The 16384-nt window shown below is 37.3% G+C and overlaps 1 protein-coding gene across 2 annotated transcripts in view; it reads left to right on the plus strand.

The window, feature by feature from the left end:
- GADL1 (GAD like acidic amino acid decarboxylase 1) overlaps positions 1 to 16384 on the plus strand; it is a 159670-nt gene that overhangs the window by 98057 nt on the left and 45229 nt on the right. For both annotated transcript variants that reach the window (XM_060685809.2, XM_034404095.3), the window contains exon 13: positions 1627 to 1678. In XM_060685809.2, the coding sequence (XP_060541792.1) occupies positions 1627 to 1678 (52 nt within the window). The remainder of the gene's footprint in view (positions 1 to 1626; positions 1679 to 16384) is intronic.

Here is a 16384-nt window from a genome sequence, read left to right on the forward strand (position 1 = left end):
ATTGGAACTTTTTTAACTTTGCATATTTTTTCTATATTTTTTCTTGATTTCAGCCTCTGTGTCTCTCATACCATTCTAAAAAAAATGATAAATTTACCCTAATATTTTTATCAGAATCCTCTGGATTCACTCTAGCTCTCAAGCAGAGTTCTTTCTCCCTAAATTATATTAATACCAAATTATTTAAAACTTTTTTCATCTGCTTATAACTTCTGCTTGCTTTCAAAATGTCCACTTTATCATTAATTTGTTTTACCTCTCCAATACTTTGTTTAACAGATTCTTCAATCTTCTTAATTACTTCCATTTCCTCTTTCATCTTTAGATTTCTTTCTTCCATTCTCTCTTCAAAAGTTGCCCACTTAGTATTAACTGATTTAGACCAGTGATGGTATTCAGCCGGTTCTATCCAGTTCGGGTGAACCGGTAGCGACGGCTGCAGAAGGGTCTGCCCACCTGTCCAGAAGTCATCACATCCTATTTTTGACGCTCTTTGCATGCGCAGAAGGTCCTGCACATGCGCAGAGGTGTTGCGAGCGAAGCGCACACGGGCACACTCACATTTGCAAACCAGTAGAGAAGGTAAATCAATACCACTCCAATTTAGACACTGTCCTGCTCAATAACTCCAAGCATTATCTGCAGTATCTTTGGGGTGATCCCCATTTCTGTAGGGGATTTCCTTTAAAATGCTCTTTTTTGTTTTCTTTTATCCAGAAAGATGATTGATTTACCAAGTGGTTTTCCCTTATCCTGACAATCTGAAAATCTCTCATTAACTTTAAATTGATTATATCCATTAGTGATTATGAAAGTGAAGGTTTTTTTACAGACTTCATGTCTATGACAGGCTGCATTGCAGTTGTGAGCAGCTCAGCTTCCAGCTGCTCGAATTTGACCACACAAACAATGATTCCTGCAGTTGCCAGAGTAAGCTGAGAGAGCCTCTACTGATCAGAATTTGCTGTCTGGCCACTGATCTCTGCTGCAGTGCTATCCTTGCTCTTTCAGGGACCTTGAGTTCATCATTGAACCTCACTTGGAAACCCAGCAAAGGTTAATCTTACAAAAGTTTGTCAATAAATCTTATACTGGGTAAGCCAGTTCCTGAATTAGGGGTTAAAAGTCACGAGAACTGTGTAAAACTTGGCACTTTTAATTCAGTTGCTGAAATTTGTGTATGTTTGTGGGTATAAAACTTGGCTTTTCCAGTTGTCTTGGGACCTCAAGGACAGCACTCACTGCTGGAGGTGGCTGATAAGAAGACCTCATTCTTGTAGCATCCGTCTCTTGGTTCCTGGGTTGTTGTTTTTTTGTTTTTTTGCATAGTGTTAAACATTTTAATTGTTTTTTATTCATCTTTTTATGATTTGTAAACTGCTTAGAATTGCCTTTTCAGAAAAATGGGCAATTTAATAAATAATAATTTTAAAATATACAGGGACAAATATATAAAACAAACAGTGATTCTATCTACCTAGACTTAGCCTCACCTACATTTGGTGTGTTGTTTCTGGTGTGTTGTTGAAAGAAGTTATACATGCATCTAATAACCTGAAATGTGAACATCTGCATCTATCTGTACATTATTAAATTAACTCTAGACATTACTGTTCTGTTTTTCAGATACTTAGTGGATGAAATTAAGAAGAGAGAAGGATTTCAGTTGCTTCTGGAGGTAGGTTAAATGCAGTTTAGCACTTTGTGCCACCATTTTGAAACTAATGATATCAGAAATGCTAAAAGGTATGAAGTATAGGCAGTATTTTAGATCATCACGTTCATTACATGCCATGCCTTATTTAGATGATAACAATCATTCACCATGTAATTGAACTGAAACAAAATAGAAACAATTGGATTGAAACAAAATAAAGTATTTTACATAAGGATGTTATCCTCCTTATTTCTTAAAATAAAATCTTCCTCATTAGAATATTTGGAAATAAATTTTAGTGTTGCATAGGACAAGATAAAACATATGTAAAGAGTTAGATGTTCTCTTGCTAAGCTGAATACTTTAGAGGAAATGACTGCTCTGAATTCATTATGAATTTCACACTATCCTAAACCGTCATCTGTAAGAAGCCTACAGTATCATGTCCCACTTATTTCTAAGAAAAGTTATGTAGGAATTATTAAACAGACATGAGTCCCCTAATTCCCAATCTAATCTTTCCAAAATTGATGTACCTTCCAGCTTGACTTCAGATTGATCAGAATTGCTATCCAACACATCAGGGAACAGATTGGGAAAGCTGCTATAATGTGAAGGGTGGATAAGGCAGGGGTGGGTTTCACTTACCTTTGCTACTGGTTCGCTCGCTTCTGTGCATGCACAGATTATATTTGATGACGTCTGGCTGGGTGGGCAGAGCCTCCCGCTGCTGCTGCTACTGGTTTGCCCGAACCGGGGCAAACCAGTAGCAACCCACCACTGGGGTAAGAGGATATTAAAAACAAAAAACCAGAAATGTAATCCTGATAGTTCTTTTTTGAGACACCTAACAATAACATAATCACTTTATATTAAGTTCTATATCAGACTACAGTTCTCTTAAACCGACTATAGCAGCTGCAGCTGTTCTCAAACATCTTAGCTAAGTTTTTTAAAACCTCTTTTAATTGAGATAGTGAGCTTAGAACATATGAATGTCTTCATGCTATCCTGTAGCATATTTCTATGCCAAAAAAGGCTAATTCTATAATCTGTTTTATTTATTATGGATATTAAGTTGCTGTCATTAACATCAGCTAGATTTGGGTCAGGGTGGATTCTAAAATTTTTACTACCGTTTCTGTGGGCGTGGCTTATTTTGTGGGCATGGCTTGGTGGGTGGTGTTAAGGATATTGTGTTACCAACCAGCAGAGTAAGTACACAGAGAAATGGTACTGAGAGCAATGAATACAATACATACAAACTGGTTTAACAAAGCTTTTACTTTATAGTGAAAAATAATTGCATAATCTTTTAGTCAATCCAAGTCTTTAGCCATTCAAATCAGTCCAGAGTTACAGATATCTTCTTACCAAACAGCAGTAGGTAATAAACAGCAATTCAACGCTGGTAACAAATCACGATGGTAGCAGATCCATCCACTTCTTCACACACGACAGTAACAGTTCCAATCAACAGTTCCAGTCAAGAGGAAGTCAAGCAATGATGAGAGCAGGTCCAACAATGACTATAGCTCGGCTTCCTTCTTATATACAGTTTACACTAGTAATTATCCACTTAAGATAAGTGAAGTCAGCAGTGCAATGACTCAACAATACAATTATGATAATTGCATTCAGCAGTCAGTCAGCAGTCATTAGTCATTACAATGAGTCAGCAGTACAATTACTCAGCATTACACCTGTTACAGAATACATTTAAAGTTATAGAACACATATATTGCCTGGACAACTTGTTAGACTTACACCATATCCTAAGAGGTGGGGTAATGTGACTGGGTGGGCTGGCCAACTTTTTTTTGCATTTTTTCTACAACCTTAAGAGATTGCAGAAAAAAATGCTTTTAAAAGCCTCTGATGATCAGGCAATTCAGCTGGGATCGCCAGAGGCTTTTAAAGGCATTTTTTTCCCTTCAACCTCTTTGGCTGAAGAGGTTGTAGAAAAAATGCTTTTAAAAGCCTCTAATGATCCCAGCTGAGCCGCACGATTATCAGAGGCTTTTTAAAATTACTTTTAAAAGCATTTTTTTAGCTGAACAGGTTGTAGAAAAAATTTTTTTAAAAATAAAAAAAAGCCTCTGATGAGGTGGGCGGGGTAAGCGAGGGGCAACTGGGCCAGGGACTGGTTCAAGGGCGTGGCCATCCAATGGTATTATCAGTTCTCCAACTGATACAGATTTTTACTACCGGTTCTTGTGAACTGGTGCGAACCAGGAGCAACCCACCACTGATTTGGATTCTGTTCAAGCCTGAGAATAACATTTCGGAACAATGCCAAAAGAAAGGAAGTGTGCTTTATTTACAGAAGTTTGTGTTTCAGGCCACGAAAGAACTACATTATGATATTATGGAACAGATCTCTAATGTTGTCCCATTATTCCTGAAAAAATAATATCTTTATATTTCAGTATATATATTTATACCAAGCAGAAATATAAAGTTGCAATTTCCTTGCAGTGTAGCAATGGAAAAAAACACCTACTGTAGCATAAGTCCTATGCTCCTAGATCCATGATGGCGAACCTATGGCATTGCCACAGGTGGCACACATAGCCATATTGGTAGGCACACAAGCTCAGCTCCAGCACATGCTGGGCCCACCAGAAGTAGGGAAATAGGCTGTTTCCTGCCTCCGGAGGGCCTGGTGGGGGGAGGCCCGTTTTTCTCTCTCCCCAAGCCCCAGAGCCTTTCTAGGAGTCTGGGGAGGGCAAAAACGGCCTTCCCCACCCCCCCCGGAGGCCGAAAATGGCCTGTTTGCCAATTTCTGGCCCCACCAGAAGTTGGCAAACAGGCCATTTTCGGCCTCCAGGGGGATGGGGAAGGCCGTTCTCCCCCTCCCCAGGCTTCTAGAGAGGCTCTGGAGCCTGGGGAAAACAAAAAATAGGCCTTCTGGTCCCACTGGAAGTTGGCAAATGGGCCATTTCTGGCCTCTGGAGGGCCTCCGGGGGGATGGGGAAGGCCATTTTCACCCTCTTGGAAGAGAGAAAAACGGGCCTACTGGGCCCACCAGGCCATCACGTGCCAGGAGCAGGGAGGGTCATGTGCGGGGGGAGCATAAAATTATGGGTGTGGGCATGCACGCACATGAACCCCCCTTCCCACGCTCCCCCTGCTCCTGGCACACAATGGCAAAAAGGTTAGCCATCACTGTCCAGTGGTGGTACAGCCAATTCCGGGACTCCTGGAAAATGCTGATATCTAAGCTGCTTTAGGGGATCCCCAGGGATCATAGCTGTCCTGTAGGGACTGTGAAGAAAGGAAGCACAGGCAGGCATGAACAGGGAAGTTGCAAATTCCCTGAAGTGTCTGCACCAGCCTCTGACCCAGCAGCAAGGGAAGACAGTCATTAGGAGCTGTCAAAAGTTGGGTAGCCACACACAAGATAAGGGGAAAAGAATGAGGAGTGGTGATGAAACAGAGTATTGTTACCGAATGAGTGATTGACCAACTCAAAGGTAAGAAGAAAAAAAAAATTTAACTTTAAAAGAGGTCCCAACCTGAAATAAGCAGTTAATTGACATCCAGGAATTTAAAGCGAAGGAAAAAATAAATAAAGAGGAACTTTAAAAATGAAAACCCTAAAAGGAGAACTAACTACCTAGATTTAAATTGGACTTGGAAGAAATTAAGAATAAATATAAAGAAAAGGAAATTGAGAGAAAGCATTTGTTTAACAACAAAAGGAACTAGCTGAAGAACAGGAAGCACTACTTTTGTGGATTTACAATTGATACTTTTGCCTGGGGATTTGTGGATTGAAGATAATTATCTGCTGGTTGCACTTAAATCAACATGAGAAGCCATATGGGGAGTATTTGTTTAAACAGCTGCAGTAAGATTACAAAAAGAAATTGAAAGAATAAAACCTTGAACTGGGGAGACTTAAAGGACTATTTGTATTGGATACTATTTGGAAAGAAGAAAGAAAACAAAAAAGACATTAAATGGACTTGAATTCGAACTATATATAAGTGAAAATAAAAATAAATTTAAAAGTTATTTCTTCTTAAATTGTAAATATGGAAAATTGGGAACATGAGTACGAGGAGTTGAGGGAGATTTGCAAAAGGTGTGAGAAGCGTTTAAGGGAAACAAAGAAGTGGAAGATTGGATAGAATACAAAAAGAAAGAAAGAGAAAAGATAAATGAGAAGCAAGAATATAATGTTGGGAAGAAAATAATTGAAAGAAAAAATATAGATGATCACACTGAGATTAACAGTGATAAAATAAAAATAGAAAGGGGGGAATATCTCTCAAAAAAGAAGAAAAGAGAAGGAAATGAGAAAAGTAAGAGGGAGAACTAAAAGAATAATAAAGTTAAAAATTAGAGAAAAGATGCAGGAAGGAGGATATAATAAACACAAAAAGAAGAAGAGGAAGAAAGAAATAAGTGAATGGGAGAAAGAGGAGAAAGCGTAAAAGAAAATGGTTAAAAGGGGAAAGAAAAAATGTAGAAAGGAATTAAAGCAGTGATATGTTGACTTAAGGGAATGGCATTAGTAGTAAAAGTTGTATGTAAGAAACAAATTGGAATAAATATATAGATTACTGTAAAAGGGAATACTTAATTGAAATTAAGACATAAAATTGAAATGAAAGTAAAGAAATATGTGCTAAAGATTGAAAAAACAAAGGAAATTGAAGTAAGAAATGAAATTGAAATGTTAAATAAATGATGTAGGAAATTGTTGTAAGTAGACCAGCAGATATATAAATGATTTATGTGTAAAAATATCAGGAAATAATTGAAATATTAAGAAAAGAGAAAAATAACTATTGAAATGGAAATAAGAGGTGGAAAGTTAATTAAATTGAAATATTTTTTTAAAATTTATAAACTTTATTAACAAATAAATAAAACACGCACAAAACATATATAACAAAACACAACAAAAAAAAGTACATTATACAATAAAACAATTATATATATTCATTCATTTAAAGCGTCTGTTTCGTAGTGATGTATCCAATTACACAATTATACATATTCCCATAAATCTTAACTCACTAATTCCTTTTTACTTCTTTACCCTCTCCTCTCTTCTGCTCTCTAAGACTTCTTTTTTTGTTGTTCTGTATATTACCTTCGCTTTCTGAATTTCTCTCTAAATATTTTACCGCCCATAAGGAGGTGGTTATATGCACAACTATACTTTTATTCTATCTGATTTCTAATTATATTTTTTCTGTAGCTACCCAATGCCAGTGTTACCATTTATTCCAAACTTTATAAAATTCTTTTTCCTTTAATTCTTTTGTCAACCTATCCATTTCCGCACATTGTGTTATCTTGTCTATTATATCTTCTTCGGATGGGATTTTTTCCGATTTCCAATTGCTAGCATATATTATCCTTGCCGCTGTTAAGATATATATTAGCAGATATTTTATTTCTTTGGGGTAAGACTTTGTAAAGATTCCTAATAGAAAGGTTTCGGGTTTTTTATCTATTTTTAATTTGGTAATTTGTTCTAACCAGTTCTTGATGATGAACCAGAATTTCTTTGCCGCTGGGCACGTCCACCATAGGTGATAAAAAGTGCTTTGTGGGTTCTTGCATTTCCAACATGCCAAACTGTTTTTCGGATTTATTTTAGCCAATCTTGTTGGTGACATGTGCCACCTATAAAACATCTTTAGCTGGTTTTCCTTGTATGCCACCGCCAGAGTTGCTTTTGTGTTCATTTGCCAGAATTCTTCCCATTTATCCAATTCTATTGAGTATTTGAAATTCTGCATCCATTTAATCATTGTGTGTTTGACTACTTCCTCCTCCATTGTGTGTTTGACCACTTCCTCCTCCATTGTGTGTTTGACCACTTCTTCCTCCATCTTATACCTTAGCAAAAATTTGTAAATCTTACTGATTAGTTTCTCTTCTGAGTCTAATATGATGGTGTCTAATTCCTGCTTCTCTTTACATATTTGATACTTTTTTATATATCCCTTGTGTTTGGATTGTATCTGTGACCAATCAATTTCCTTATTTAACTCTGCTTCTAATGGCTGTTTGGATTTTAACTTTCCTTGGTGGTCAATTAATTCTTTGTATCTCATTATATTTTTAGATTCTGATAAATTTGGATGTTTTAAGGCTTCTGAGGGTGAGAACCATAATGGGATTTTTGTGTATTGTTGTTTTTTAGTTTTTAAACCAAATTAATAGTAACGCATGTCTAAGTCTATGCCTTTTAAAATAGGTGTGGGACTTATATTTTTCATCCCATAAAAAGGAATGCCAACCCGCTTGCAGGTCATGACCTTCAATGGATAGTATTCTATTATTGCTTAATTCCATCCATTCTTTAATCCATACTAGTTCTGCTGCTTGGTGGTAAAGTTTCCAATCCGGGAGTGCTGTCCCTCCTCTTTCCTTAGAATCTTGGAGTAGTTTTAATTTTATTCGTGGTCGTTTTCCCTGCCAAATGAATTTGGAAATGATCTTATTTAAGCCCACAAAGAAATTTTTCCCTAAGTTAATTGGAGCAACCTGAAATAAATACAACAGTTTTGGTAATACATTCATTTTGATAGTGGAGATTCTTCCCATTAGTGAAATTTGCAAACCTTTCCAATTATCCAAATCTTTTTTTAACTGTGTTATTAGTTTATCATAATTATTTTCTTTTATGGAAGATGTTCTTAGTGACAGCCATATACCTAGATATTTAATTTTATTAGTCACTTGAATTTGTGCGTTTTTTTCCTGGGTTTTCATCAAATTTTTAACTAGTAATTTGGATTTATTTCTATTTATCTTTAACCCAGCCACCTCTCCATAGTCTTCTATTTTTTTAAGGAGTTTTGGTATCATTTCTAGGGGTTCTTCTGCTATAAGTACTAGATCATGGGCAAAAGCCTGGGTCTTGTACTCTTCTTGTCTCACTTTTAATCCTTTAATCTCTTGGTCCTCCCTTATTTTTTTTAACAGAATCTCCAAAGATAAGATATACAGTAGAGGGAAAAGTGGACAACCTTGTCTGACCCCTTTTGTTATGTTGAATTGGTCAGTCATGTCGTTGTTCACAATTACCTTCGCTGTTTGTTTTGTATATAGTTTCCCTATAATATTTTCCAAATTTGGTTCCAGTTGCATATTTTTTAACTGTTCTTTTAAGAATGTCCAATTTAGATTATCGAATGCTTTTTGGGCATCAAGGAAAACCAGTGCTGATTGTTTCTCCAGGTGGGCTTCATAGTATTCAAGCGTGTTTAGTATCACTCTCATATTATTTCTAATTTGGCGGCCCGGTAGGAATCCATTCTGGTCCAAATGTATGTAGTTGTTCAATATTTTTTTAAGTCTTTCTGCTATGATTATGGCGAACACTTTGTAGACTGTGTTTAGTAGAGATATCGGTCTGTAATTCTGAATTAATTGAGGGTCAGTGTCTTCCTTATGAATAATAGTGATTACTGCCTCTGTCCAGGTCTGTGGAATTTTTGTCTTCTCTAAGGCCTCATTGTATACCTCCAACATGTTCTCTCCTATTATTCCCTGCACTGACTTATATAATTCCCCCGGAAGTCCAATCGGTCCTGGGGTTTTATTGTTTTTAAGTTTTTTCAGTGCAGTATCCAATTCCAATATGGTTATCGGTTTATTTAATACTTCTCTTTGTTCGTCTGAGATTGAAGGCATATCCGATCCTTGTAGATAATGTTTTATCTTTTCTGCATCTACCTCTTCTTGTTTATATAATTCAGTATAAAATGTCTGGACAATTTCTTTCTTCTCTTTCCTACTATAGTGAATTTCCCCTTTTGAGTCTCTGAGTTGGTATATCATTCTTTTGTCTCTGTTCTTTTTCAATTTGTAGGCCAGTCATCATCCCGTTTTGTTCGCAAATTCAAAATAGTTCTGCTTGGCCATTTTTATTTTCTGTGCTAATTCTTTCTGGTTCATCAAATTTAAATTATGTTTTATTTCTTTCCATTTTTCTTTTATCTTTTTATTATGAGGATGTTGGTGGAGTTCAAATTCTATATTTTTTAAGTCTTCCTGGACCTTATTTAATTGTTGTTTTCTTTCTTTATTCTTTCTCCCTGTGTAGGCTATAATCAGACCTCTTGCAGACCTACTGCAAACTCTTTTGCAGTATCCCATGTATTCTGAATGGAGGTATCCTCTTTCTTATTTGTTTTAAAGAACCAACCTAATTCTTTTTCTAGCATTTCTTTAAATTCTAATTGTTTGCAAATTCTTTGATTCATTGTCCATCGTTTAAATCTTTTCACTCCTTTCCAATTTACCAGTATTGGGTTATGATCTGCCCAGTGATTCACTTCTGTATCTATTTTATCCACCCAATTTCTGATCTTTGAGGTCATCCACGCCATGTCAATCCTAGACCAGGATTGGTGGGGATGAGAATAGAAAGTAAATTGATTCTGGTCTTCATGGGTTTCTCTCTAGACAACCCTCAAGTTTAGTTCCTTAGTCATATCAAAGAATTCTTTAGGAAGAGTCTCTTTTTTTTCTTGTTTTTTTTCCCCGTTTTGTAATCTTTTTTCACGTCTACTATTGCATTATAATCGCCAATTAAACAAATATCTTCGTATTCCAACTCAACTATTTTATTGTGTATTCCCTTGAAAAAGTCCTGTTGATTTTGATTCGGAGCATATATTACTACTAATAATATTTTCCTATTTTCCAATACTAATTCAATCATGACTGTTCTACCATCTTCATCTGCATATTTTAATTTCGACAGCATCCAGTCTTTAACATATACCGCCACTCCTCTATTCTTTTTTGAAGTCAACGATGTGTATAATTTCCCTAATTTGGAATTTTCTAAAATCTTTTGGTATCTTCTTTTTATATGTACTTCCTGGAGGCATGTCACGTCCGCTCCTATTTTTCGTAATTTAGTGAAAGTTTGAGATCTTTTTTTCAGCACATTCAAGCCATTAATATTTACCGAAAAAACTTTCAAAGCCTCTTCCATTGTCTAGTGTAACTGGTTTTTTTGTATTCCTTGTCTCCATCCGTCTTTTCGTCCTTGAACCTTCTTTCTCCGCTCTTTCTTTATCCTGTCTTGTCCTTATTTCTTTCTCCTGAGATGTCTCTGATAGAGTCTCTTCTTGACTTCTACTTTCTAGCTCATCTTTACTGTCTTGGTCGTCTTCCTGGTTAAAATGTGCCTCATGAAATTTTCGTGCTTTCTCTAGAGTGTCCAGTTTGTATTTTTTTTCTTCCCACATAACCAGAATCCTTTCTGGTATTAGCCACCTGGAGGTTATTTTGTGTCTATTCAACTGGTTTGTTAGGAATTGGTATTGTTGTCTCTGACTCCTGATTCTTCGGGGTATTTGTTTTAAAATAATAATTTCCTTGTCTTTATATGTCAACGTCCCTCCTCTGGATTTCATATAGACCTCATCCCTAGTTGATCTTTTAGAAAATTTCACGTGTACCTCTCTCGCCAACCAGTGCCTTCTTATGTAGTTTGTCTGAAGGCAGTAGATTTCCTCTAATTGTTGCTGTATATCCTGTTTATCTTTTTCTGTTATTTCTGCTTTTATTTCTACCTTTTTTCCATCAAGGTCTTCATCTTTCTCTTCTGAGATATTTTGAAATCGCAGAAAGTATGAGGCTTTTTCCATCTTGAGAATTGCTAAAGAGTCAGACAGTTCTTTATTTATTTGAGCTGTTTTCTGTTCCATTTTCTCTACTTTCATTTCTACTGAGTCTATTTTAGCTTCTGCTTTCCTAATTCTTTGTTCATTTTCGGTTATTGATTGTTGAATGTCTCCAATTCTATCATTCATATTTTTAATGTCTCCCCTAACTTTTCCAATTTTGTTTCTGATTTCTGTGTGAAGTGATCTCATTTCTTCCTGGTTCTCTGCCATTTTTTCTTGTGTTTTTAGTAACGTTTCCCGTATCGTTGAAAACATATTTTTAATAGTGTTTAGTGTCATTTCCGTTTTTTCTTTCTCCTTTTCTTTTACTACCATACTGTCTAATGTTTTTTGTTGTATAGGTGATGCTGCTGCTGTTGTCGTATTTACAGTTGGTTTTTTCACTGTTTTCGTAATGGTGGAAATTGTTGACATCTTTAGTACTCTAGAGAAACTCTCCCAGGCTAACATATAATTTTTGTATGCTCCTCTGTTTCTTTTATTTCTTCAGCAAGGTTTGTTTCTGTTGTTATCCACTATCACACTTTAACCACACCTTAATCTGATCATTTATTAAGCATCTAGTTTTACTATATCAGTGGTTAACTATTTTTCAATTTTTCAATCAGTCAATTCAATCAGTTATCACCTCTTATTTGTAATATCAATCAGAAAATCTTAATTAATGTTAATTAAATTTCATCCAATCCCCTTCCCCTTTTTTCAGATTTATAAAACCATACAATATTTAAAGTTTATGACTTAAATAAGTTGATAAATAGGTTAATAAATAGGTAGATAAGTAGATAAATAAGTAGATAAGATTTCAATTTTAAGTTATGAAATATAAATTATGCAAGATTTAAATTGTAATATGTATATCTATTGTCACTTTTAAATGTCTAATAAATTACTATCTTTACAAATATACAACATGAGCAACATATCCAAATTGTTGGTAGGTAGGAAAGGATCTAAAGGGTCACCCCCCCTTTTTTTTCGTACTTAATGTTTTTAGTTCAATGGTTAATCCAATCTCTTCTGTGAGTCCAATATGGCTACTGCTTCCTGTTCAAAACAACTTTTCTTCCTTTCCATCTTGTCACTGCAGTCCTCAATAACACCAATAAACAGCTTAGCGTCCAACAACTGCTTTGGATTTCCAAGTTCTTTTACTGCTAATTGTCTTTGATCTTCTTCCTTTGTGCTTATTTCACCTCCGCAGGATTGCTCTTCAGAGTCTTAGAGTCCCAAGCTCACCAAATACGCTTAGTCACTCCACGGGTTTTTTTTTCACTCATTGCCGTTTTAACCTGGTATATGCGCTCCACTCGTAGGTCACCGCCACAAATTAGTTTATCCAATCGCGCTCCTTCTTCTCCGCTTTTCTCTCATCACGTCTCACTGCTGGGGATCTCCGCTCCGCTCTGCCACTCGAAACCGCTTTTCTATAGACAGCTTCTCTCTAGGCGGCCGCCATCGCTACTGTTCGCCCTAGGAGCAGACTTTTTCTTTGATAGATTCGGGGGGGTTGTCCCATTTCCCCTTCAGCGCTAGCGCTACGTCTAGAGGCTTTAGAACTTCCCCTCTTATTTTCCGGTCTCTATAGGATCGGAAAAGCCTTTAAAAGGCTTCTATCAAGGAATATTGGGGTTCCAGAGACGGCAGCTGCCGTTCCTCACCCCGCTCACAATGTCGTCACCGCCGGAAGTCTAAATTGAAAGATTTTAAGGTAAAAATGAAACAAGTTGAAACATAATGTTAACAATTTAAAAATATGATGGGAATTTTGTGGAATATATGCAATAAAGGGAGAGAAAAACGAGGATGCCTGGACACCATAGAAAAAAAAGCACTGAATTGAAAATGAATACAGCAATAGAGAGAGATAGAAGAAGGAGTAGGGGGATTGAAGGAAGGGAGAAGGAGAGAGAGGAACAGAAGAAAGGGAAGAGGAGAGGAAGAAAGGAAAGGGGAATAAGAGTAGGAGGGAAGGTTAGATGGGGGAAGGAAAGGAGGAGAGGGAGAAATGAAGGGGAAGTAGGGCAGGAATAGGAGAGAAGGGAAGAAGAAGGTAGGAAGGACAAAAGGGAGGGAGAGGAAGAGAAAGAGAAGGAAGATTGCTGTAAAACAAAAAAGATGGAATGGAAGAAAGGCATCCCCGAACACGCTTAAATATATTAAGATAAAGAATGAATTAATAAAAAATAAAATTAAGGAGAATGTATATGATTAAGAATAGAAAAAATAGAATTTGAGGGTGAAAGAAGATACTGTTTATAAAAATAAGAATAGAAAAATTAAGATTTGATTAACAAATATGGAAAAAGAACACTTTGGCAGAAACTGTAACTAAGTAAAATATATTTGGAATGATGAATTATATATGATATGATATGGTCAATACTCTGTTTCAAAAAATATGTGAATGTGTAATGGGGGGAAAACTAATAAAACTCGTCAAAAAAAAAGAACTTGCTTGGCAATGGAAGTTACATAATCGATACTCACACCAGATAGTTGCCATGGTTCACCTTCATAAAGTGGTTATGTGGTTAATCAAAACATATCCACTTAATAGGGGGTAAGTCATTGAAATTGGTCCTTCTTGCCCCAACCATATATATATATATGTACGTACATAATTCATACATACATGCATACATTCCCCCAATTTTTGTCTCCTACTACAGCTTTTTATTCTGGGTCTTTGTAGGCAGAATTTCTTTTCAGATTCCTATTTAAATTAAAAGGCTCTTTTAATTAAATGAGGTGGATAGAGGGTCTTATGGATAATCAATATTTCAGAGTGTCCATGATACCCATTCTTATCTTGGCATCCATCCCAAAACTTCTCTTGATTGTAGTTTTCGGTAACTTTGTCATGTCTCTCCTTCTTAGGGAAAAATATGAAATAAAACCAAAAAGGAGGCGGTGGCATCTGTCAGTGATCATTTTGCAAATTGTACTAAATTAGGGTGCAATAAACCACAATCTGCTAGGTTTGCAAAAGACATCAAGATAACTTGGTTAATGCAGCACATGAAGACATAACCCAAACAAACTACTTTTAGTTTGGTTCTATGTGAGCCTTCCCTCTCCATTTTTATTAATTTAGTTACTCCATATTTCAAGTGACTTCCAGTGGGTTTACATTATAATATCTAAAAATAAAGCATAAAAGAAAAAAAATCCCAAACACCCCCAACCTGGCATCTGTAAATAATGACAATAGCTCTTACATAATTCCAGCTTGACAGTCTTTTTAAATACAAGGAGAGAGGGCACCATCTTTTGTTTGCTCAAGTAGAAAACCTGGTAGTGATTGCCCGGAAGAAAGAAGAGGAAAATGACTTGATTGTATGAATTAGAAAAAAATATTTCCAGCTAATTTGTAATAGACACACACACACCCATCTTTTTTATTTCACGAGAGCTAATACTAAATTCAATATTCTAGAAGATAAAGATTACCATATTTTTCGGAGTATAAAATGCACTGGAATATAAGACGCACCTTAATTTTGGGGGAGGAAAACAAAACAAAACAAAAAAAAAGAATTCTACCTCTGCCTACCAGCATTTAAGGTGGCACTGCTTTACACCACCCTCCTTCTCCTCCTGCAAGCGAGAGGTGCCTCAGAGACTCCACTGGGAAAGAGGACTCCCCAGCAATGTGAGGAGCTGCTGCTGCCACCACCTAAGCCCTCTCTGTGCCTGGGAGCCCCTAAAGCAAAACATCCCTTCTTTCCAGCCACCGCCGCCCACTGGCTCAATGTAATTCACAGAGCCGCGTTTCAGGTAGCGGCAGTTTCCCTGCAATGTGCTTCAGAGAACTAGGTAGGAAAGCATTTTCAGGTGGCACTACCACCCGCACGCCATGTTTGTGGATTTGGGGAGGAAAGCGCTTTGCATAGCAGGGAATGGGAGTGGGGGGTTGATGGTGGAGATCTTATCCAGGGCAGCCTGAGAGTGGGGGTGGGGGGACAGAGGGCCAGAGCATCAGCACCTCCAGCTCCTCCGCCTCTCCTCCTCCAACACTGAACACAGCACATGCAAAATTAAAAGCGTGCATCTTCCCCCTCCCCTTCAAACAATCAATCAACCCCCCCACTCCCTTTCCCTGCTATGCTAAGCACTTTCCTCCCTGAATCTACAAATGCGGCGTGCGGCCGCCGCCTGAAACACAGCTCTGCGAATTGCATCTGGCCAACGGGCAGCAGTGACTGGAAAGGAGGGATGTTTCGCTTTAGGGGCTCCCAGGCATGGAGAGGGCTTTGGTGGTGGTGGTGGCGGCGGCGGCTTCTCACATTGCTGGGGAGTGAAGTCATTGTGGCCATTGTCCGCCCTGAGCTGCCTGATTGGTGGCCAGAGGGGGGACCAGCCGCGAACCATGGGTCCCACCTTGTTCCACCGGGCAGATCCCCCCCCAGACTGTCCCGAAGAGGCTCGTTCCTCAGGCTGTGCCCCAACCCAGATCACCGCCACCTGGAACTGCCCAAAAATGTGACGCACAGAGGTCGAAAATGTCCGAAGGGTGGGGGCTGGTGGGTGGGCAGGGCTACATTCGGACACACCCAGATTTTCACCCTCTTTTGGGGGGTAAAAAGGTGCGTCTTATACTCCAAAAAATACAGTACTTTAGTCTGGATGTGCTAAAGAAAAAGTTTAACTTCATTTTATTTCATCACAGCCAATGACACACTTCATCACAGCCAATGACACAATGACACAGCCAATGGCCATCTCTTCCTGCTCACAATTGGATTCTCCTTGATGATTAAATGTATTTAATATATTCTTTGAAAGAAGGCAGAAATGATGTTATGAATAGAGGTAGTGCCCTTTCATGAAAGAATTCAGTATAATTAGTAGTTTCTACCCATTTGGGAGGAAGAATGGACTGTAATTGAGTTAGTGTTCACTTTCAGAAAAATAGAAGAGTACACTCTAGCTAATTCCTTCTATCTCTTTCCTCATTGCCATTCTGATTTAACCTCATAAAGGCTGAGAACAAGTTATGCATGTATAAGCAAGAACATGTGCCATAAAGACTATTGTTTAAAAATTGTTT

Source organism: Pantherophis guttatus, chromosome 4, assembly GCF_059756535.1.
Source record: "Pantherophis guttatus breed Tessera chromosome 4, ASM5975653v1, whole genome shotgun sequence".
Classification (NCBI taxonomy): Eukaryota; Metazoa; Chordata; class Lepidosauria; order Squamata; family Colubridae; genus Pantherophis; species Pantherophis guttatus.